This window comes from Tachyglossus aculeatus, chromosome 12 (assembly GCF_015852505.1).
Source record: "Tachyglossus aculeatus isolate mTacAcu1 chromosome 12, mTacAcu1.pri, whole genome shotgun sequence".
In the NCBI taxonomy this organism is placed as follows: Eukaryota; Metazoa; Chordata; class Mammalia; order Monotremata; family Tachyglossidae; genus Tachyglossus; species Tachyglossus aculeatus.
This window is the reverse complement of record NC_052077.1, coordinates 25123264-25146014: the sequence shown is the minus strand read 5'-3', so window position 1 is coordinate 25146014 and position 22751 is coordinate 25123264. Positions and strand designations below refer to the sequence as shown.

Below are 22751 nucleotides of genomic sequence, written 5' to 3'. Positions count from 1 at the left end.
CATATATTACTGCCCAATTGGGCAAAATTCAGCATAAGGACCAGCACACAAGTAATCCCATTTGTCTCCTATCATTTTTCTTCATTCCTCCACATCAAATTCTAGAGAATGAGAGTTTCAAACACATGTAAGGTGCAACAGAGTTTCTCTGGCATTACAAACCCACCTAGTTTGTTTAAATCTCACTGAAGCAATGACCCCGAGTTTTTATGCTACTCACTAACAGGTTATATAATGAGGGCAAACCAGCATCTATCTGTCACACAGAGACTGATGTTGATGATGATGATAATAATAACAGTAGTGATTGTTAAGTGCTTACCTTGTGCCGAGCACTATAGTAAGCCTAGGAGAGATATGCTATAATCAGATCAAATACAGTCCCTGTCCCACATGGGAATCACAGTCTAAGGGGTAGAGATAGAAAGAAAGTATTTAATTCCCATTTTACAGATTTTCAGGCCCATGACCAAACTGCTCCTGCTCCCCTTGCCCTCTCTTAGGGCATGCTATTGGCTACAGGGGGCAGGCAGTGATTCAGCACTAACCATCACTAGAAGCAGCATGGCACAGTGGATAGATCATGGGCCTGCATGTCAGAAGGTCATGGGTTCTAATCCTGGCTTTGCCACTTGTCTGCTGTGTGACCTTGAGCAAGTCACTTGATTTCTCTGTGCTTCGGTGACCTCTCCTGTAAAATGGGGATTAAGACTGTAAGCACCCTGCGGGACAGGGACTATGTCCAACTTGGTTTTGCTTGTATCCGCCCCAGTGCCTAGTACAGTGCCTAACACATAGTAAATGCTTAAATACCAGAATTGTTATTTTTATTATTATTATTATTATTAAGTCACCACTTCTCTGGGTCTCAGTTACCTCACCTGTACAGTGAGGATTGAGACTGTGAGCCCACGTGGGACAGGGACTGTGCCCAACCTGATTTACTTTTATTCATCCCATAGCTTAGTTCAGTGCCTGGCACATAGTAAGCGCTTAACAAATACCATAAATACCAGTATTATTATCACGTCTGAGAAAAAAAAAATCAAGTCAATGGCTTGTTGATGAAAGTTGCCCCGTCTTACTCTCTCGCAAGCCCTCTAGGTGAATGGGCAGATGTTGTCAGCAGAGCTCTAGAACACCTCTTGCTGAGAGATAAATAAATCCAAACTGGAAGATTGGTTCATTTATCAAATTTCTAGAAAGGTTAACCACCAGATGTCAGATTCTTTAGCAGCTGTAATCTCTAAGGTAGTACAATGAATGCATGAGGTAGGGGTTACCTAATAGAATGCCACATAAATTAATTTTTCCATGAGTTAAGTTAGGTTAATGAAATGTTTAATCTGGAGCTTTTTCCTAGAAAAAAAAAATAACATAAATTCTAACATTACCAAGTTCCACATTAATGAAATAAATACAGTATATAAACAATTTGTTGAAGGAAAACAATTTAGATTAAATCCCAAGCAACATTGAGATATATGTTTTTATTGGACTATAAACTGTCTACAGAGCAGTGGAAAAAATAATTTATTGCAGTTTCTCTTACACATTAACATGAAACATTTATACATATACTTATGTGCTGATATACTCTACTAAATATAAAGACAAAAATTCTTTTACACAAAAGTAATTGCACAGAACTGTTATAGATAATTTTATAAAGACAGATATTCAGAAAATATCAGAGAAACAGTTAAGAATACAGGCATATTATTCCAACAGGAATGCGCTATATGTGAAAATTAAGCTACCTATTCTGGACCTGGGATCCTGAATACCATCACGTTCTGCTAAGAAAAAGCCAAAGAAGCTCATTTCTGAGAGAGTTAAAAAAACACAGCTGGGAAAAGGCTCTGACCGACCCCAGCATCCCAGCAATGTGGTTCCAACTTTGTTCTTGGCTGTTGTAAGAGCACCAAACCGTACAGTCTAATCCAATACTGTGGAACGGTAATGTAAAACAGGGCAGCACAGGATTACACTGTCATCGGCTGCACGTAGTTAGCTTGAATCAGTGAGACATGTACAAAGAGAAAGAATAGCAGTTCAGTGAAACTGCTGTTGCCACCCAGCTCAAACGAGTAGCAGAGATCTTTTTCATCACAGAAAACGTTCACGTGGACCTATAGGCGATAGAGGGAAGTGGAGCCGGAGCCTGGGAATCAGAAGAACCTGGGTTCTAATCCCGGCTCCACCACTTGTCTGCTGTGTGAACTTGGGCAAGTCACTTCACTTTTTTCTGCCTCAGTTCCCTCATCTGTAAAATGGGGATTAAGACTGCAAGCTCCATGTGGGACAGGGACTGTGTCCAACCCGATTTGCTTGCATCCAACCCAGCGCGTAGTATAGTGCCTGGCATATAGCAAGCACTTAAATACCACAATTTTTATTATTATAATTATTATAAATAGCCACAGTGCTTGGCAGAGCCTATCAAACCTTCTTCTGGTATAATGCCCCCCAAAGACATATCTGAGAAAGGAAAGTTATGTGAATAAAATAGGTTCCACAGATCTAATCAGGCAACTAAAAGTGTCTTGATGCTGAATGACACATTCCTTTTTTTTCCTCTCAGTTGAAACCCATATGCTCACAGATGATTTCTACATTAATGCACGCACTGGCACCACTCCAAGGCAAATGCTCATTAAACGCGACTCAGAGTCACTGAAAAATAGATGCATGAAGCGACAAACTGAAAGGCTAACACACGGTAGGCATCCACACTGCCAAATGCTCTTCAGTAGTTTATAAGGCTCAGGATACAAGAAGGTTCACATCATCCCACAAGAGGGAAATAAGAAAACATGCCCATGCCATGAACACAACAATCTCAAAAGCAGAGGAGAAAGATGAGCAAGAGGGAAGCTGAAGGCCTATGATGAAAATATACCTTGGGAATAAGGGAGGGGAGAAGTAAAGAAGCAAAGCAAAGCACACAGAGCCCCATTTTATCACTGCCGTTGGGCTGGGCAGGTGACAGGGAACAGGAATACCCCCAGATTGTCATCATCTTCCAGGGCCCCACACTTCAGAATACTTCTTGCTTGACATCCTTGAATGCATGAAAGTAAAGTGGAAAAGTAAAGAACTTGGTTACACTGGTAATAGATTGTCTCATTAGGGTTAACAGTATCGCTTTGCTATTTCTTCTTCCAACAATATCAAAATTCAGAGTTGCAGTGTGCACCATTTCTCAGGGTTGAGATTGGCTGACTAATGTGTGTGTTGTGTAATGGTGCTAAATGTCTGTTTTCTAACAACCTATGCATAAAACTGTGTATACTAATGCATACAATTCTTAAAGACTAAAAAACTGACCCAAAAAGTTCTGTGGCTACAATATTGGATTTTTACAATTGAAATGATGATGCTGGGTCTCACGGAATGGATCTAGTAGATATTTTTAGCTACTTTTAGTAGGTTGATTCATTCCATTCTGTTCCCTCGAGGAAAAGAGGGTAAAGGAAGCAAAGACAGCAACTTCAGTCCATCCTTCTAAAACATGTGTTTTTGGATAGAACATTTTGGATAGAACAGAATGGAAGAATTAGGGTATGTTCCTCCCACAACACACGCCTATCAAGATACCAAGTAACATGGTGTTGGGAGGAATGGTTTCAAACCTGCTCCCAGTGTTGTTAGCTAAAGATGGACTACTATCATATAAGCTCCCTTCTCTACTGTATATCCCTTGTGGGAAGGGAATGTGCCTACCAACTCTGTTATATTGTAGTCTTCAAAATGTTTAGTACAGTGATCTGCACACAGTAAATGCTCGATAAATGATTAATTGACGTAAGTTTTCCTGTATTGCAAGTTTCTTCAAGAACACAACGCCTTTGAAATAGGACTGCTTTCTCTCTCGATGACACTAAACCTAAACAAAAATCAGTGCACTCATTTCCTTTACAGTCATTTTGAATGATAACCCAGAGGTTTAAAGCCTAGGAGAAATATGGGAAGTCATTTTGGAGTGGAAGTTCTGAAGACGGGGTCTCAGAGGCATCTGTATCTGTTTTAAGAACAGATGAGTAGGAGTCAAGAGAAATATTAAAGGATTTTGATTTGATGGGGAGAGGAGGCCTGTGGAGAACACCTATCTTCACCTGATTTGGTCAGCACATAAAAATTAATCAACAGTATTTATTGTCTGCTATGTGCAGAGCACTGTAAGCACTTGGGAGAATAAAATACAGCACAGATTAAAATGCCTGAACTGTATTCCAAAATATTTTGAGAAAATTGAGTGTGCATTAGTTCAGTAACTTTCTGTACTGGTTTGCTATGAGAATGGTAGCAATATGAAGAATAAAAGCAACTTCTGTGTTTCTTAAATCAATTCTCCCCTCACCATATAAATCTCATTTTGCTCTCTTTAGATCAAAGGTATTTTATATCCTTGAGAAATTTTACTATCTTTTATTCACCAAATGAATTCCCTTTGGAATAGATAACTGATTAAAGTCTAAAGTGTTAAAAGGGTATGCTTAAAAAGAGACCTCATTCTTTAAAAAAGGTGCTCTGTATTTCAGAAAGTTTTCCAAATGCTTTCCTAAAATGCCTATATACTCTTTGGTTCCTGATGAATATATCATCGAAGAAAAAAAACAGAGACATGACCATAAATATGTATTACACATTAGGTTTAAAACAGAAAACAAAGAAATTAAAGTTTTATCCCAAAAAATCTGTGGTTATCAAAACTCTGACCTTGTTGAACAGAACTGAGGCCCAGTCGCTCTAATGAAGTCCAAGAGAAGGCTCACAAGGAGAAGGAATGGGAAGACCCAACAAGATTTTTACTCTCAGACTTTTTTCTAGGATTTGGGTCTGGTGTGAAGCTGGCTGAAACCCTTGGCTTCGGAAGGAACCAAACAGGCTCCAGGTTCTCCTGGAGGTTTGTATCCTTAAACAGCAGACTCTAATGTAACTAGACCAGTCCGGGAAGACGCCTAGACCCAAATCTCCAGTAAGCGATTATTCCAGGGACATCCTGGGATTGGGTCATGACCTCTCTGTCCCCACCCTGAAGACACAAAGAATCATTATCCAAAGCCCGTAAGAGAGGTCTGGAATTCTCCTAATCTTTCCAGGCAACCCCAAGTATGGAATAGGCCAGACCAATCCTATATTCTCTCCTTCCTCCCCTTAAGAAAAGATGTGGACTGGAATCCATCAGTTTTTAGGTGAAAACAGACCCCCTTTTCCCCTCTAGGAATAATGAGAGCCAAATTCCACTCAACCATTTTGCCAGTGCTTATAGTTGGCTGAACTTTAAATCAGTACACATGTCAAAAATCCATAGGTATATTACAGTTTAATAAAGCTAGGAAAAAGTTGTAAGATAGAGATAAATATTTTAAACCTCGCCTTCCATTCCCTCGAGCATTTTTAAAGTCAGAAAGTAAATATTTTAGGGACTGCATAAACACCAATGAAATGTAATCAAAGATTATAAATCCACTGTCATGGGTCAATATATTAATGGTGGTGATTTACCAAAGGGTTAATTTCCATTTGAGAACATTTATTTTGCTAATGAAAAAAATTTCAGTGGTTTAGATTAAATTCATTGTATTTACGTCTTGCTATAAAAAAAGAATTACCCTTAGATTAGTCATACCTCAGTCTCCGTACTTTTTCTGGACAGAAACCAAACTTTCATTGGTTCTTTTTTACCCTTCATGGACACCGGTCCTCTGTGCTCCAGATGGAACTGCTGGTCTGAATTGTCTGATGTCATGAGACATCTGGCAAGGAGAAAAGAGCATACACATTTTGAACTGAGTCTATCATGTGCTCTCAGACGTTAATCAGAGTCAGCCAAGATGTGCAATGCAGCATCTATCAGATGGGAAGGTCAAGGCCATCATGACATTGTCACACTGGAAATTCCCTTGGCCTCATGGCAGTGATATGGGTGGAAATCAAATCATGGCTTTCTCAAAATATATTTCCAAAAGAGGTCCCATACCAAAAAGTATTGAAGGTTAAACCCAACGCGACTCTACCAGTGTAGATCCTATAGAGAAAGCTTGGAAGATGGAATCTCTCACCTGTAGGTATATTCAGACACATTGATTTTCCCTTTCTCTCCAGTGGTTTCTGTTCTGCTTGTGAGATTAACGGTGTTTCCAAAGAGACAGTATCGAGGCATCCTCTGGCCTATGACCCCCGTCACTACCTCTCCCGTATGAATTCCTATTGTTATCTACGAAAATAAAAATTGGAACATCTGGGTTATAATTCAATCAGTACTTCACCTAACATTTAACACGCCAAACTCATTATTTCAACTTTCAATCACTTCCAGGTCAACCTTCTCTTTTTCCAGGTGGAAGGCAGTTGGGGTAAATCCAACCCTCTACATTTTGCTCATTATAATGTGACAATTTCTGATTATCCCTGCAAGACCTCTTTTGCCATGCCAATTTGGTAAAGAGAAACCACTTCTGATGCAACACAAAATCTACAAGAATACTGGAATTTTTTTTAATCCACCCACAATTGGGTTAAAAAGAAGTCAAAACACAGCATTTTACAAACATTAATGACATTAAGCACTATAATGTCTCCGCAAGTTTAGAACAGCCATTGCCCACTATGCAGAGTGCTTAGTACAGTGCCTGACATATGTAAGCACTTAACAAGTACCATTATCATTATTATTATTGATTGGATTACTTAAAGTAGAAATATTTACTAACCTGAACAGACTCTCCATCTACCTGAACCTGGCCAGCAATTTCCATCATGTCCAGCGCCAGGTGACAAATGGATCGGGCGTGGTGGATGCATGGCTCTGGCAGACCACTCACTGTCATATATTTGTCCCCGACAGTCTCCACCTAACACAGTTTAGAGAATCATTAGTACCTCGTACATTCAGACAACTGACAATACCTGTTTGCAATCCATCCTGAATATAAGCGGCTTTCAATAGTCTCCATTCTTTAACTCTCTTAAAACACAATCTGTTCGATGGTTGGTTTTTTTTTGTTTTGTTTTGTTTTTCAACGGTATTTGTTTAGCGCTTACTATGCACCAGGCACTGTACTAAGCCCTACGGCAGACATAAGATAACCACGTTGGATACAGTCCATGTTCCACATGAGGCTCACAGTCTTAATCTCCATTTTACAGATGAGGAATTGAAGTCCCGGGAAGTTAAGGGCTGGGAAGTTAAGTGCGTTGCCCAAGGTCACAGAGTAGACATGTGGCAGACAAGTGGCAAAGCCGGGATCAAAATCCAGGTCCTTCTGACTCCTAGGCTCGTGCTCTATCCACTTGGCCATTTTTCCCAATTTACTACGTACTGATTCTGTTCTGTGCTAAGAAATGGGTAGACACAAGAGAATAATTTCCAACTCAGTCCTGTACCTCACAGGCCTCACAATGAGGAAGACTGGGTATCTTTCTCCATTTTACAAATGAGTAAACTGAGGCCCACAGAAGTTAAATGACTTGTCCAAGGTCACCAAGCAGGCAAGTGGCAGAGCTGGGATGAAATCCCTGGTCTTCTGACATCCAGTCCCACATGCTCTCCACTAGGTTACACTGCTACCTTTTATTGAAAGAAAATGGAGAGTAATTCCGCTGAGATTGGGCACACTGCACATTCACTAAGGTGGCATCCCATAGGAAATTTAGTGATGGGCAGGAGCAGAGGTACATATATTATTCTTCACAAATTGTAACTGAATAGTCTGTAATGAATTTAAATGCAAATCTAAATATTTCTTTGGGAGCAGGAAAAGGAAATCACAATTTTGGGTGGTCTATAAGTTACTGCCTAGCAACTATCCTTAGTTCACAAAAGGCTTGGTTTACATCAGTGACAATAATGAATTTTTGTGTGCTCATCAAATACTGGGTGTTTTACAGCAACTATGCAGCAACTATGACTTATCACGTTGCAAAAGTGGGGAAACGATTTGGTTAACAGTTTAGCCTTACTGAGGAGACTTCATTCTTTCCTAGGTAGATATTTATTCACTAGAAATAAAGAGACTTAGAAGAACTTTAAATGGTTATTCACGAGTCAATAGCATTTGGGGACAAAAATGAGTTCTCCGTTGCGCCTACCCAGCTTTGTGGTTTTCTTTCTGAGACAAAGTGTGTGGTAATTGGTAGGATAATGGTTTCCCAGACCCGCCGAGCTGGATACTTGCTTCTATTAAATGCAATAAGCTGCCTGCAGAGATTTGTTACCCTCAGTGCAAACAACAGCTGAACATTTCATTTCAACCAGAAGTATTGCCAAATGAAATTTTATTACTTTCCAAAGCATCGATTCTGGGCATGAGAAAGTGAAAGATTCCTATCAAGGGAGCAATGATGCAGGAAAGCGGAGACTTTGGCCTTGCCTCCTCTGACTTGAGCAGAGCTTTGTTAGAGTAACTCTACAGGGAAATATCATGACATACAAATCCCAAAGCTTCAGCTCCCAAAATCTACACTTACCTTATAAACGAATGGATTTCTCCGGGAATCGGTCAGAATATCAAATCTGGTGTAAAGGTCATTTAGAAGATTCACAATCTTCATGGCCCCCTCCCCAGATGCATGCTTGCTACAGAAGGCGTTGAACCCAACAATGCCACTGAAGAGGATGGTCACGTTGTCATACCGCTTGGCAGGCACAGGGCGCTTATGTCTCAGCTCATTCGCGACAGAAGGTGGCAGGACAGAATACAGCAGCCTGTCCAGGAAGAAGAGGCATGCGAGAGAAAGTGAGAAAGGGGGAATACTCTGTTTGGTATATCTGCATCTCTTTCAGCCAAGGATCATACTCTGGGAAGATTCAGCGATTAATCCTTTTGAGACTCCTGTGGAGTTTGTGTCAAGTTCTACCATCCTTCTTTTAGAGGTGAGGAAAACAATGTTAAGAAGCTTCAGACATTGGGTCAGTGAGAGCTGAGCTGCTAAGAGAAGCCACGTTTTGCCTTGGAGCATAGAATGCCATCATTTATCTTTAATGCCAGCATCTACCAGGGTTCAAATGATGATATGCAAAATTAGTTTCCAGGTAAATTTCTGAATTGCCACCATGGTGAAATGTGAACATTTCTTTGTTAGCTGTCAGGTGGAAAGAGTGTAGGCCTGGAAATCAGGGGATCTGGGTTCTAATGCCTGTTCTGCTATACGCCTTCTCTGTTATTTTGGACGTCACAACCTTGTTGGGCCTCAGTGTTCTCAGCTGAAAAATGGACATTTTTGTGGTATTTGTTAAGCGCTTACTATGTGCCCAACACTGTTTGAAGCACTGGGATAGGTACAACTTAATTAAGTCAGAAAAAGTCCCCGTCCCGCATGGGGTTCACAGTTTAAGTAGGAAGGACAACAGGTATCCCCATTTTATAGTTGTTACAGCTGCTCTCCCTGTCTCCCTCCCTTATGTAGGAAAAGTAATGAGTCTGATTGGATTCTTTTGAACAGTGCTAAGCATTTATTGACAAGCATCCATGCATGCCTAGCACAAGTGCTTGACAATAAATGCTCAGTACTGTCATTATGAGGTGAGAGGACTCTGGCAAAGTAACAATAAGGTGCAATTAATTGCATGACCCATGGGGCCATGAGCTGCCCTTTTATAAATTCCACCTGTCTGCCCAGGTGTTCTATATATCTAGGAATATTAGATATTTCTGCCTCCTGGATCATTTTTCTTAAAAAAACAAAACAAAGATTTAGTCCACGTCTCCCCAGTCCTCAAAAACCTCCAGTCATTGTCCATCCACCACTGCATCAAACAAAACACTGTTTGTTTTTTTTAAAAAATGGTATTTGTTAAGTGCTTACTATGTGCCATGCACTGTATTAAGCACTGGAATAGATATAAGATAATCAGGTTGGACACAGAGCTTTTGGGAGGTCCAGGAAGCTCTGGATAGAAGGACTCAGACACTGGACATCTGGGTCTCAATTTAAGAGAAATAAGAGGCTGTTCCCAATGTTTTTCATGGCTACAGACTCCAGGAGGCTCCTGGGGATAAACTCACAATTGCTTGAAGTAGGTAAAACAGTAGAATGAAAATGAGCTATTTTGGGACATAAGACATTTCTTCATTCTGAAATTTCTCTGGAATTTTTTACTTTTAGTTGAATTTTAATTAGAAATATTCTAATCCCAGATTTGACTCAAACCTGAAAACAGGTAAAAGGGGAAACTAAGCTCTCATTTCCCCCACCTGCCCTCGCCTCTGCATCACCTATGCATTTGGTTGTATATCCCACGGCACTTATGTATCTATCCATACATGCTCTACAATTTCCCCTATCTGTAATTTATTTTAATGTCTATTTGCCCCTGTAGATTGTTTCCCTCTTGTGGGCAGGGATTGTCTCTATTGCTGTACTGTACTTTCCAAGCACTTAGTAAAGTGCTCAGCACACAGTAAGTGCTCAATAAATATGACTGAATGACTTGAAGTGCAATCTATCAAGTGCTTAGAGTAGTGCTTGTCACACAGTTAGCATTCAACAATTGACAGGTTGACAGGAATCAGAGCGCTGAACAGAAAACTCAAACTGCTACTTAAGAGCAGGAGATAGGGGACTCGCTCACTTCCAGACATCCAGAAAGCCCTGTGTCCTACTGATTATTTTATATCTACCCCAGCTCTTAGAATATTATAAGGGCTGAAAAAATCCCACTATCATTACTATTATTATTGTCACTACTAGTATTATTAGAGCTGGTTAGAAGAGATGGGAGTAGAGCATCCACATTCCCACCCTGACACACAGGGGTCTCCTACCCAGCCAGGTCTGAAGACTACAGTTTAGAGGTGCAGGAGCACAGCCTGAATGGACAAAAATGTATGAAGACTAAGGATGAGATTTTAAGCAGCTAAGGCTTTGTGGCTAGTGGCACAGTCTATAGCCTGTGGGCTGCAGAGTTTCCTCTGTCGGCCAAGAGATGTCACTGGAACATTTTCTACTTTTCCAGCTCAGACTCCAGTCCAGAAGGAGTGTCTGCCATCATTCTGCTCTGACACAGCCCGCAGTCTTTGGGGCTCAATGTTCAAGTACTGGCACTGTGTCTTACTAGTTGCACAGCTGGTTTTTTCAAACAGAATAGTTGGCATTTTTGAATGTAAGTTTTTGTTTATATGGTTCCTGAGAGCATCCGGGAACCAGTTCTGTGTGTTCATACGAGGCCGGTAACTCGCAAGGTGCAGGTAAGTAGAATGCGGTTTGAGTGAAATTGATTTTCCCACAGTACATGGATGATAATAACAATAATAAGAAGAAGATCAACAGCGGCATTTATTAAACACTTACTGGGGGCCAAGCGCTGTACCAAGAGCAGGGTTAGGTACAAACAGATCAGGCACAGTCCCTGTTCCACCCGAGACTAAGTGGAAGGGAGAACAAGTATTTAATCATCATTTTTGCAGGCTTGTCCAAGGTCCTAGAGCAGACAAGTAGTCCAGTGCTCTTTCCACTAGGCCACCCTGCCTCTGGATTTGTAGGCCAGACCCAGAAGCCATATACTGTGCTCCACTGTTTGGACTCATGGAAATTTCAGCTAATGAATCAGTGATACTAAAAGACAAAACTGCTACTTGTCCTCAAGGAATTTCACTGCTTTCCTCTGGGTTCTACTGGAGAGCACTGCCTGAGGCTCCATCCTCAGTATGATCTGGCCCTGCAGGGTCCTTGCCCTAAACTCAGCTCATGCTAGCCTCAGACACACCGCAGGACCAGGAAGGGGCCTGTGCCTCACTTTCGGGAAGCAGAGAAAAGACCGCAATGCATCTTAGGCCCTGTAGTCTCAAATGGTTCCCAAAGATAGCCATTAGCCTCTAAATCTGAGTCCAGATTGATTTAAGTGTGCTAAGTCAGTGGTCATAGGAATCACATTCTGACCCATGATGGGGAAGAGCTCTAATATGTTATAAATTGCATTGTACTCTCCCAAGTGCTCGATCATCATCAGCACTTGGGAGAGTACAATACAACCGGGTTGGTAGTTCTATTCCCTATCCACAGCGAGCTTAAATTCTAGAGGGGGAGACAGACATTAACATACAAAGTTTATAATATATAGTGCATAGATATGTTTGTAAGTGCTGTTGGGCTGAGGGTGGGGCAAATATCGAATGCCCAAAGGTCACAGATCTAAGTACATACATAACACAGACGAGAGAGAGGGCCAGGGAAAAACAGGTCTTAATTGGGGAAGGCTGACTGATTGACTTCAGCCCACAGCACTGACTTAGGGATACAGCAGTCGTTTATACTGAAACACAAAGGGGGACCACCTTCTTGTTAACCCTGAATCAGGCAGTGTTAAAACTCTTTTTGTTAAATTCTACTTGTCTGTCAGAAGGCAACCATAATTGGTGGCTATAAAAAATAGTCTTCAGAAAGACCAAAAAGCACAAAGCACCCTTTTAAATTAGGGCACTGTTATGAAAAGAAAATCTCTTCCTCTCAAATGTTACACTTTTTTCTACATTAATTTACACAAGGGAGGCAAAATTCCAATAATCTAAAATAATGAATTTTGCCCCCTTACAGCAACTCTTGTAAATGACAACACCTGTGGATGCACTTGGCTAGCACAGCTTCAGGCAAAAATGTTTTGGCAAATTATCCTGGTTCTACCTTGCTTAACCTAAAACAATATTTGCTTACTTTTGGGCAAAAAGACAATCTAGCCAGGGTTATTCCAGAGGCTCAGTACTCACAAATAGGTGCTGGGACCAGGATCCAATCAAGGCCCTAGACTCAGACTTAGTGGTCTATGACTTTCTACTCAGGTTGAAGGTCAATTTCCACCAGATCCATCACACTACACTCACAATACAGCGAACAGTAATAGCCCTCAGCTTAGATGGGCATTCATTCTTACGTATCTGTCTTTTTCTTTTCATCTTCCAGAGCTCTCAGAGTAAGTTGCAGTCTGTCTGTCAGGATTTCCAGTTCTTGAGTCAGCTTGTACTCTTCTCGGAACTGCTCTCCCAAAAGGACAAGATCTCGCGTGGCATCATGCAATGGGATGTCACTCAAGTACAGACCTCTCCTTGTCAGATCGTCCAGATTCATCACACTATTACACATGGGGAAAGCAGTGAACATTAGACCCATCTGGTCCAAGTGACACTCCAGAAGGCGACACCAAACTATTGCATGAGGACAGGAGGAGGGAGGATGGGGAGACCTGCTGCCTACACTAGACTTAGGCATATTGTTGATGTATTTTCGGTTCATTTCCACAAACATAAATTGTATAAATGAAAGACAACTTTTGCTGAATTTTCCCCTTCCATAAAAGACTTATATGTCAGTGCATAGGGATCCTTGCTGGATGCTCTTAGGAAGAGTATCTGGAGATCAAGACCTAATACGAGGGTGTCAGTTCACACAAAAATGCCAGAAGTCTACACAGTTCATGGGAATGGACCCTCTCTGAATGCTGAAATCATCTGGTTGAAAATGGCACTTAAACCTCTATTTTCCAGGTGTTAACACAACAGCTTCTCCTTCCCTCCTACCCAGAAAAATATTTTGATTAGTGGATAATCAAATATTCTAATGTGCTAGATGTGTGATTAAATACAGCAAAATCAGACCCTGGAAAAAACAGCATGCGGAACTTTACAGTTGCCTTTGATCTTTTTCCCAATCTGAGGTCATTGAGCAGGCTGATGGAAGATGTAAAGTAAAGGGGAGCCAGGCACTTCGCTTCCTTGTGACCATATCCAATCCTGCCATTTGTCACCAGAACTAAATAACTTATTAGGTAATGAGGGGGAAGGGTAGTAGGCCAAGGGGTGTGCCTGGAAACGACTGGAAATAGTTCCACAAAAAGTAGAAACCCCTAAGGTTCAGAAGAAAAACATGTCACAGATCCACAGCTCTTAGGTTATTGTGCTAGTTGAACTCAAATCTCTTCATATTTATCAATTTCATAAGCCAAATTGCACTATCATAGGTGTGATCATTCTTCTGTCACTTGGAGAGAAAGCTAAGGCACACCTCCATAGAGAGATTACTACAGTTCAGGAGTCAAACTGCAGTTGTGTTTACCTTGGAGAACACAGGAAAAGAATGCTATCAGCTTCAGGTAAATAGATCATTTGACCTTTTAGACGCAAGCAGCTGATCTCAGTCCCAGTCAATTCATCTTCGCATTCTAGCTTCTCCACATCCAACAATCCTTCCTTAATAAGACAAGACAGGGCAATAAGCAAACACCTGAGAGGTTCACCTCATTCCCAAGAAATACTGGGCACAATTGCACTACAGAAGTAAGCCCTAAATTCATCTCATCCATTTCTAATGCAAACCACCTTAAAACTGTTATTGATTCTACACTGTGAGCCCACTGTGGGCAGGGACTGTCTCTATATGTTGCTTAACTGTACTTCCCAAGTGCTTAGTACAGTGCTCTGCACACAGTAAGCACTCAATAAATACGATTGAATGAAAGAATGAATTAGCAATAAACATTCAGTAATATGCTTCTGATTTTCTGGAGGGAAGTTGTTCTCTCTACCCTCTGGGGTCCATTTATTGGGTCCTGTGAAGCTGCAAGGGTAGAATTCAGCTATGGCTACTTATCATCTTCTGAATAAATCAACAATACTGCTTTTTAACTTATCCTTGAGTTTTATCACACCTCTATACCATTATCAACCACTCTGTTGTAGTCACATTTTCTGCTCATTTTCTCTTCATGACTTCTGGTTAAGCATGATTTTTCTCACCAAGTGGAGTAAAATTTTGATTACCTTGCTTCTGAGCACAAAAACCGTGTTGATGTGTGAAAGGATCCCATGGAAGCTAACATCTATATGAGGTCGCACGAGAGAGAAAACGGACAAAAGGCTGCAATTCCCGGGCTGAAGCTAAAATGTGGGAAAGAAGCAAAGATCAGGTTCAGAGTTATAAACACATATATACATATACAAACAGAGTTATAATTCTATTTATTCTGTTGGTATTGACACCTGTCTACTTGTTTTGTTTTCTCTTGTCTGTCTACCCCTTCTAGACTGTGAGCCTGTTGTTGGATAGGGACTGTCTCTATATGTTGCCGATTTGTACTTCCCAAGTGCTTAGTACAGTGTTCTGCACACAGTAAGTGCTCAATAAATACGATTGAATGAACGAATGAGTCAAAACCAAATACAGTGAGAAAAAATACTGTTGGTAGAGGACCCAAACTTCACCTATAAATTCTTTTAAGTGATAGAAAATTCTTTGTCATTGGATATGATTATTTGATCTTCCAAAAAGCCACCTGGGCCATTATTTACAATCCATACTGTGCAGTCTGACCATGGGCTTTGTGGGATACCAGCACGTGACCTTGGTTGGAAGTCATTATTTGGAAAATAAATTATGATCCCCAAAGACAACAAGCTTGCTCAAGCACAAACACTCACAGCATCTCCCCTAAACGTCAGTGTATTTGGGTATAGGTTTGCTCATACAATTCTTCTACCCCTGAGAAGCAGCATGGCCTAGAGGCCGGGAGTCAGAAGACCTGGTTCTAAGTCCATCTGCTCTGTGCTTTTAGACAAGTCACTTAACTTCTCTATGCCTCATCTATAAAATGGGGATTATGACTTGAGAGTTCCACGTTTCCAACCTGACTGACTTGTATCTACCCCAGTGCTTAGTACAGTGCATTAACAACTACTCTTAAAAGAAAAAAAAACCTTCAATCAGGAAAAGGAACTTTGTGGAAATCACTGGGAGAAAACAGGAGAGATTACGCAATCAAAAATAATTATAATGATGGCATTTACTAAATGCTTCCTATGTGCAAAGCACTGTTCTAAGTGCTGGGACAGATACAAAGTAATCAGGTTGTCCCACATGGGGCTCACAGACTTAATCCCCATTTTACAGATGAGGTAACAGGCACAGAGAAGTTAAGTGACTTGCCCAAAGTCACCCAGCAGACAAGTGGTGGAGCCAGGAATTGAACCCATGACCTCTGACTCCAAAGCCCTGGCTCTTTCCACTGAGCCATGCTGCTTCTCTAAGGAGGAGAGTCTAGTTTTATACCTCATGTGACAAACATGCTACTGTCCATGATTTTAAAGTTAGATTTAAACATTTTTCCCTTCTCCACTCCCAATTCCCAACCCCAGGAAGTGCTTGTAGTTGATTTAAATTCCTGATCTAATATAGCTGCTCCTGGACTATTCCTGGTAAAAGACAAGTGCCCCCAGGGACACTATTGGTTTTCATTCTTTTTCACTACAGGCTATGCAGGAAATCAAAAACAGAGAGGGAAAAATTCACCTTAGGCCAAATAACAGTTTATATAGAGTAACATATTTTATATAAATGCATCTAATATGCCAGACACTAAAGATAACCACTAGAGCTTTGTGTAATAATCTGTTTATAAAATTTGAGGGATAATCCTTTACTGTCCCATGGTCTTCTAAGATACTCTTACCTGAGGGAGAACTCTGTAAATGGCATTGCCACATTGAGTGACCACCAGATCCCTGTCGAATATTATATGAAAAGGGAAAGCTTTGCAGAAAGTGTAAGGACTGATGCGTGACTCTTGGGTACCGTTTTCTTCAAATCTGTCAAGGTCTTCATAAAAGTCTTCCTCCTTAGACTCCTTTTCTTCAATCAAAAATTGGGTATGGTCGCACTCTTCATTCCTCTGTTGAATGACCTGGGGAAAAAGCAGAAGTCATATTTTGATGTAGCATAAATTGCAGGTAAATTCACAGGACAAAGTTAATGATGTAATACTAAAAACACTCTGTATTTGAATAACACCCAGTTCTCCTTTACAATATGAGGACTGCATTCTTACAGAACCCTGAATTACCATAGCCTCACACTTTAGTATTTAGCCTATACTAAAAGTGTGCACACAACCTTTTATTCTAGGTCTATGTCATGCTGTATTCTGACAGTCAAACACTGCCAAAAGAATGTTAGGTCAATGGTCAGGAGGATCTGTTTGACATGGAGGTGGATATGGGCAACCACTGGAGTTTTATGAGGAGCGGGCTGACATGTCCTGAAAGTTTCCGTAGAAAAATGATTTGGGTAGCAGAGTGAAGTATGGACTGGAGTGGGGAGAGATAGGAGTCTGGGAGGTCAGCCCCGAAGCTGATCCAGGCAAACAGGATGAGTGATTGTATTAACATTGGTAGCAGTTTGGATGGTGAGGAAAGGGCAGATTTTAGCAAGGCGGTGACGGTGGGCCCGAAAGGATTGGGTAATGGATTGTATATGTGGGTTGAATGAGAAAGAGGAGTCAAGGATAACATCAAGATTGTGGGCTTGTGGGACAGGAAGAATGGTGGTGTCATCTACAGTGATGGGAGAGTCTCGGGGAGGACAGAGTGGTACGTATCTACCTAACTCTGTTGTATGAGTACTCTCCCAAGTGCTTAGGATAGTGCTCTGCACACAGTGAGTGCTCAGTAAATACTATTGATTGATTGCACTGTACTCTCCCAAGCACTTAGTACAGTGTTCTGCACAAAGTGCTTGCTAAGTACAACTTATTGACAGACACTAAATAAATTACTGGTAGGGAAATGGAAGAGAATAAGGATATGTACACAATTGCTGTGGGACTGGGGCTCAGTGTTGAGGACTGGTGTTCACGTGTTTGTGTGTGTTCATGAATAGGTTTCACACTCTTAGAGTCTTCATGTTTTTTTTGTGTAGCTGGTTTGCTACTTCAGTCAATTTGTCAAGGTGTCACGAGATGTGTTCAGCACGGCCCTTCAACGCTGACCTGATGTGACAATGTGTGAACATTTGGAACAGACTCAGTTTAAGGCTTCAAGTGCCCTAACTCCCTCCAGTAGCTGATCAGAGGGGCTCTGAGAATGTGTATTCTCCGTGTGTGTGTGTGTGTGTGTGTGTGTGTGCGTGCACTCATAAAGATGGATGCAAAGTGACAGAGGTTGTGATTTGTGACTTTTCTTACCTATCCTCAGTTCATAGTCACCTAAACACAACTGGGGATTAAAACATACCTCTCCTCAAACTAATTATATCAAGTGAGAAATGGCAGAACCAAGTGAAAATTTCAGAAGAATATTGTGGGAAGGTGATCCTCTATCAAAGAGCAGCATCAGCCCTGATAAATCTGGGAAGCAAGATTAATCCTCCAAAAGCCTAAGAAAGCCCAAGATAGTGTCATCTCTGAGAAGACCATCACCATAACAACAACAATGCAAATCAGGACAAGTCTCCTATGGATTTCAGAGATTTAAACCTCATTTCTCCATCCAGTGAGAATTTCACCCTGCTTAGATAAGAAATCATATTGAAAAAGATCATACTTTTAAATTGGGCCTTAATTTAAGGACAAATTGCTTCCATTATTTTTCAAAATCCCCGATGTAACACATCCTTTGGATACCATAATACATTAGTCTTGTTAGTTCACTGTCATGTTCTATGGACTGGTTTCTGAGAAGATGCAAATTTCTCCTAAACTGAAGCCCAACAATTTTCACAATCATCAGTGAACTTTTACCCTTAACATGGCAGACGATTCCTGACTTGAAAACGAACTATCCTTGGGCAGCTCAAAAACTCATCATGAACATGTTAACAACAATTATTCTTCTGACACATTTCCCACACTTCTCTTCTCACTATAATACATATCTTTCTCTCAAGATGCAAAATATGAGCCCACAGTGACAAATGTTCAGGCAACTGTAAAGAAAATCATTTACAATGCATATTTTAGCAAAATATTATTGCACATTTCTTGCATTGAGTTTCTTTCCTCTAAAGCAGTGGTTTTCAACAAGTGGGTTAGCAACTAAGGAACTGTACTTGAATCATAACCCTTTCAGCACTTGATATTCACCCCCATCCTCAGCCCCACCAGCACCTCACATGTACATATTCATAATTTATTTATTTATTTTAATGTTTGTCTCCCTCTCTAGGCAGCAAGCATCCCTGTGGGCAGGGAATGTCTCTGCCAACTCTGTTGTACTTCACTTTCCCAAGCGCTTAGTACAGTGCTCTGCACAGCTAAGAACTCAATACATACAATTGACTGATTGAAACGTGTTGGGAGGCCAGTGGAGGCGGGTTCACTTTGTCATTGCCTCTGTTGCTCCTGTTCTTGTGCCTGCATGCCTCTCTCCCTGATGCCTGCATGCCTCTCTCCCTGACTCTGTCTCTTTTACCCTTCAAATGTCATGAAACCCTAAGTTTCTCATTAACTCTAAATCTGGGCTGCAAAATGAGTCCTTGATTTCCCTAGCTCTCCAGAATGGCTGACCAGATGATGATTGCAGAGATGCTGGGTCGCAGGGGTCATGTAATGGCATCTCTCCTGTCTCTCCCATCCCAGCAGTCTGTGCTGGAGGTGCCCAGGCTGCCGGCCTCCCAGGGAGGACACAATTCCATCTACCTGCTTCACACAGAGGCCAACATTTCATTAAAAACCAGACTTAATTTTCTGCAGGCTTCATCAACATATTTCTACATCAACACTGTATGTAGAAATGGTTACTTGGTGACAGTAAATAAACCAACCGCAGGAAAAAAATAAATAAAACCACTGAAGCTCTGGGGTTTGATGCTGGCAGGGCATTAGCCAAGAATCCCCCATCCAATTTGTCCTCTGATAGATAGTGATGGTGGAGTGCTTTTTCTAATTTGGCTCCAATCCCTGCTGTAATCCACTTACAAAGAAATCCTGCAGCTCTACAGGAAATGCCAAATAAATGTCTCTAGTCCATGAATACCCATGTAATCACTAGCCGAGGCAATTGGCATCTGGGCTTTGCTTTACAGTTCTCTGTGCTTGCCGGTTTAGCATTCCTCATAATGATTATGGTACCCTGCTAAGCACTTACTACGTACAAAGCACTGTACTAAGTGCTGGGGTAGATATAAGTTATCAGGTTCGGCACAGTTTCTGTCCCACCTGGGCCTCACAGTCCTTCTAGACTGTGAGCCCGTTGTTGGGTAGGGGACCGTTTCTAGATGCTGCCCGATTTGTACTTCCCAAGCGCTTAGTACAGTGCTCTGCACACAGTAAGCACTCAATAAATACAACTGAATGAATTAATCCCCATTTTACAAATGAGGTAACTGAGGCCCATGGAAGTTAAGTAACTTGCCCAAGGTCACACAGCAGACATGTGGTAAGGTCAGGATTAGAACTCAGGGTCCTTCTGACTCCCAGGCTTGTGCTGTATCCACTAAGGCACACTGCTTCTTATAGCACCTGCAGTCAGTTGTGACATGTAGCATTCTGAATCTAGTGATTTAACATCTTAGAGTTGCAAGCAAGTGATAAAATGGGATGAAATGAGTTACCCTGGGAAAGAAGTGACTGTTTGAAATTCATCATTAGCTAATGGCTATAGTGCAGGCTAAAAGGCCTGGATCTGATTATCACAGTTATTATGGTATTTACTAAACACTTACTATGTGTCAAGCTCTGGGAAAGATTAAATCAGGTCGGACACAGTCCCTGTCCCACATGGGGCTCACAGTCTAAGTAGGAGGGCGTATAGGCATTGAATCCCCAGTTTACAGAGGAGGAAACTGAGACACAGAGAAGTGAAGTGACTTGCCCAAGATCACAAAACAGCCAGTCAGAAGGGAGCAAATAAGAAGGGTGTGTGGCTGTCACCCCATCATCAGTAATATTTACTGAGCACCTACTGGGTGCAAAGTACTGTATTAAACTCTTAGGAAAGCACAATAGAATTAGTAAATATGATCCCTACCCTCAAGGGGGTTAAAAACAAGTGGGTGAGACAGACACTAAAATAATTCCCAAATATTTCAAAGGCCTTGAGATTCCTAAAATAAGGATATTATGTAGACTATAAGATCATAGTGGGCAATGCCAAATCTATTTCTAAAACCTAGGACAAATGGACGTTTAATAAACATTTTTGAAGACGCTAATGATAGAAACAAACCAGATCCAGTCTAGATTTTCACTCAAGGAAATGTTGTTATGCATGTTCATACCTGTTACAGTTAGTCATGCAAGAGACATGGATTCATTCATTCAATCATATTTATTGAGTGCTTACTGTGTGCAGAGCACTGTACTAAGTGCTTAGCACTGTACTAAGTGTCACTCTAATTCAGATGCCCTGGGCTCCCTAGAGTTTAAAGGCAATACAGCCCACCACTGTAAACACAAGGGCTAAATTTAAATACTATCTTTGTCACAAACTACAAGCATAATCATTAGAGAAATTGGCTACACCTTCTATGTCACAGTTTCCTTAGTCTCAGAAAGACAGGGAGCATATGTAATTAACTCTATTTCCCAGAGTGATTCTAAGGGAAAAATGAATGATTTATCACTTCACACATTCAATGATCTACATAAATGCTCAACAGATTGCTTGTTTGAAATATAAATTATAACGTAGAGGTTGTCAAAGTACAAGGGCCTGACGTTTTATGAAATGTGTCTGATGAAATAGGTCTGTAAACTGTGAATCCACTGTTTGGGACATCAACAGATTCTGGGGACTCTTGACACTTCTGGTAAGAAATTTCCAATCATCATCGTCATCAATCGTATTTATTGAGCGCTTACTGTGTGCAGAGCACCGTGCTAAGCGCTTGGGAAGTACAAGTTGGCAACATATAGAGACAGTCCCTACCCAACAGTGGGCTCACAGTCTAAAAATCCAATATCCTCTCTGTGGTTCTAACGTCTATCCATATTCCTACCAGTTCTCTTATGGAACCGTACCTTCATGTCAATTTCTGTGCCATGGATCTGTTGAGCCACCGTTTTGATGATCCCAATGACAATATCTTGGAGTCCTTCTCTCTCAGAGTAGTAATGCAGGATGAGTCCTTTGCCCTTTTCAGCATCGGTGCACCTAAAGGAAGGTGCCCTCATACCTGGATAGATGGTAGCCAGGTGGTCATGCAGAGCGTCCAGGTTCTATAATGAGGAAAGAAATAAAATGAGGTCCAGCTAGATGCCACCTCTCATTGGTTAACAATAACAATGACAATTGGTTGACTGTTCTAAATGCTGGGATACATACAAGTTAATCAGGTATGACACAATCCCTGTCTCACATGGAGCTCACAGTCTTAATCCCCATTTTACAGATGAGGTAACTGAGGCAGAGAAGAGCTAAGTGACTTGCCCCAAGGTCACACAGCAGACATGTGGCAGAGCCAAGATTACACTTATGACCTCTAACTCTCAGGGCTCCTGCTCTTTCCACTAGTCACCACATTAGGTCAGAGTCTTAATCCCCATTCTACAGACGAGGGTAGTAGACTCAGAGAAATGAAGTGACTTGCCCCAGGGTCACACAGCAGAAAAAATGATGCAGCTGGGATTAAAACCGAGTTCATTCTGATTTCCAGGCCCATGCTCTGTCCACTAGGCCAGCTGCTTCTCAACATTTTTCAAACTTTGTTTTATTTCCCCACAGTCAAGCAGGAAGGAGGCACTGAGTGTCGCATCTTTTAAGTTCTTTCTGACCTTATTCCTCATCAAGATTATAGCTACATTTTCCAAAGAAAAGAAACCACTGTAAAAGATATTTAAAGTCCCAGGACATGTATTTATTGGCATGTTCCCATGCCATATCTAACTTCTGAGGAGTAGCATGGCCTTGTGGAAAGAGCATGAGCCTGGGAATCAGAGGACTGATTCCCTAATTCTGGCTCTCCCACTTGCCTGCCTTGTGACCCTGAAAAAGTCACTTAACTTCCCTGTGCCTCAGTTTCCTCATTTGTAAAAAAAATGGAGATTC

The 22751-nt window shown here is 41.2% G+C and overlaps 1 protein-coding gene across 1 annotated transcript in view; it reads right to left on the bottom strand.

Moving 5' to 3' along the window:
• Positions 1 to 2378: 2378 nt before the first annotated feature.
• GUCY1B1 (guanylate cyclase 1 soluble subunit beta 1) overlaps positions 2379 to 22751 on the bottom strand; it is a 61660-nt gene continuing 41287 nt past the window's right edge. Inside the window, exons 7-16 of the mRNA XM_038755052.1 lie at positions 21725 to 21922; positions 16442 to 16672; positions 14757 to 14873; positions 14053 to 14186; positions 12875 to 13072; positions 8476 to 8713; positions 6720 to 6860; positions 6069 to 6223; positions 5636 to 5762; positions 2379 to 3064 (exon numbers count right to left, since the gene is read on the bottom strand). Coding sequence (XP_038610980.1) covers positions 3041 to 3064; positions 5636 to 5762; positions 6069 to 6223; positions 6720 to 6860; positions 8476 to 8713; positions 12875 to 13072; positions 14053 to 14186; positions 14757 to 14873; positions 16442 to 16672; positions 21725 to 21922 — 1563 coding nt within the window. The 3' untranslated portion in view covers positions 2379 to 3040. The remainder of the gene's footprint in view (positions 3065 to 5635; positions 5763 to 6068; positions 6224 to 6719; positions 6861 to 8475; positions 8714 to 12874; positions 13073 to 14052; positions 14187 to 14756; positions 14874 to 16441; positions 16673 to 21724; positions 21923 to 22751) is intronic.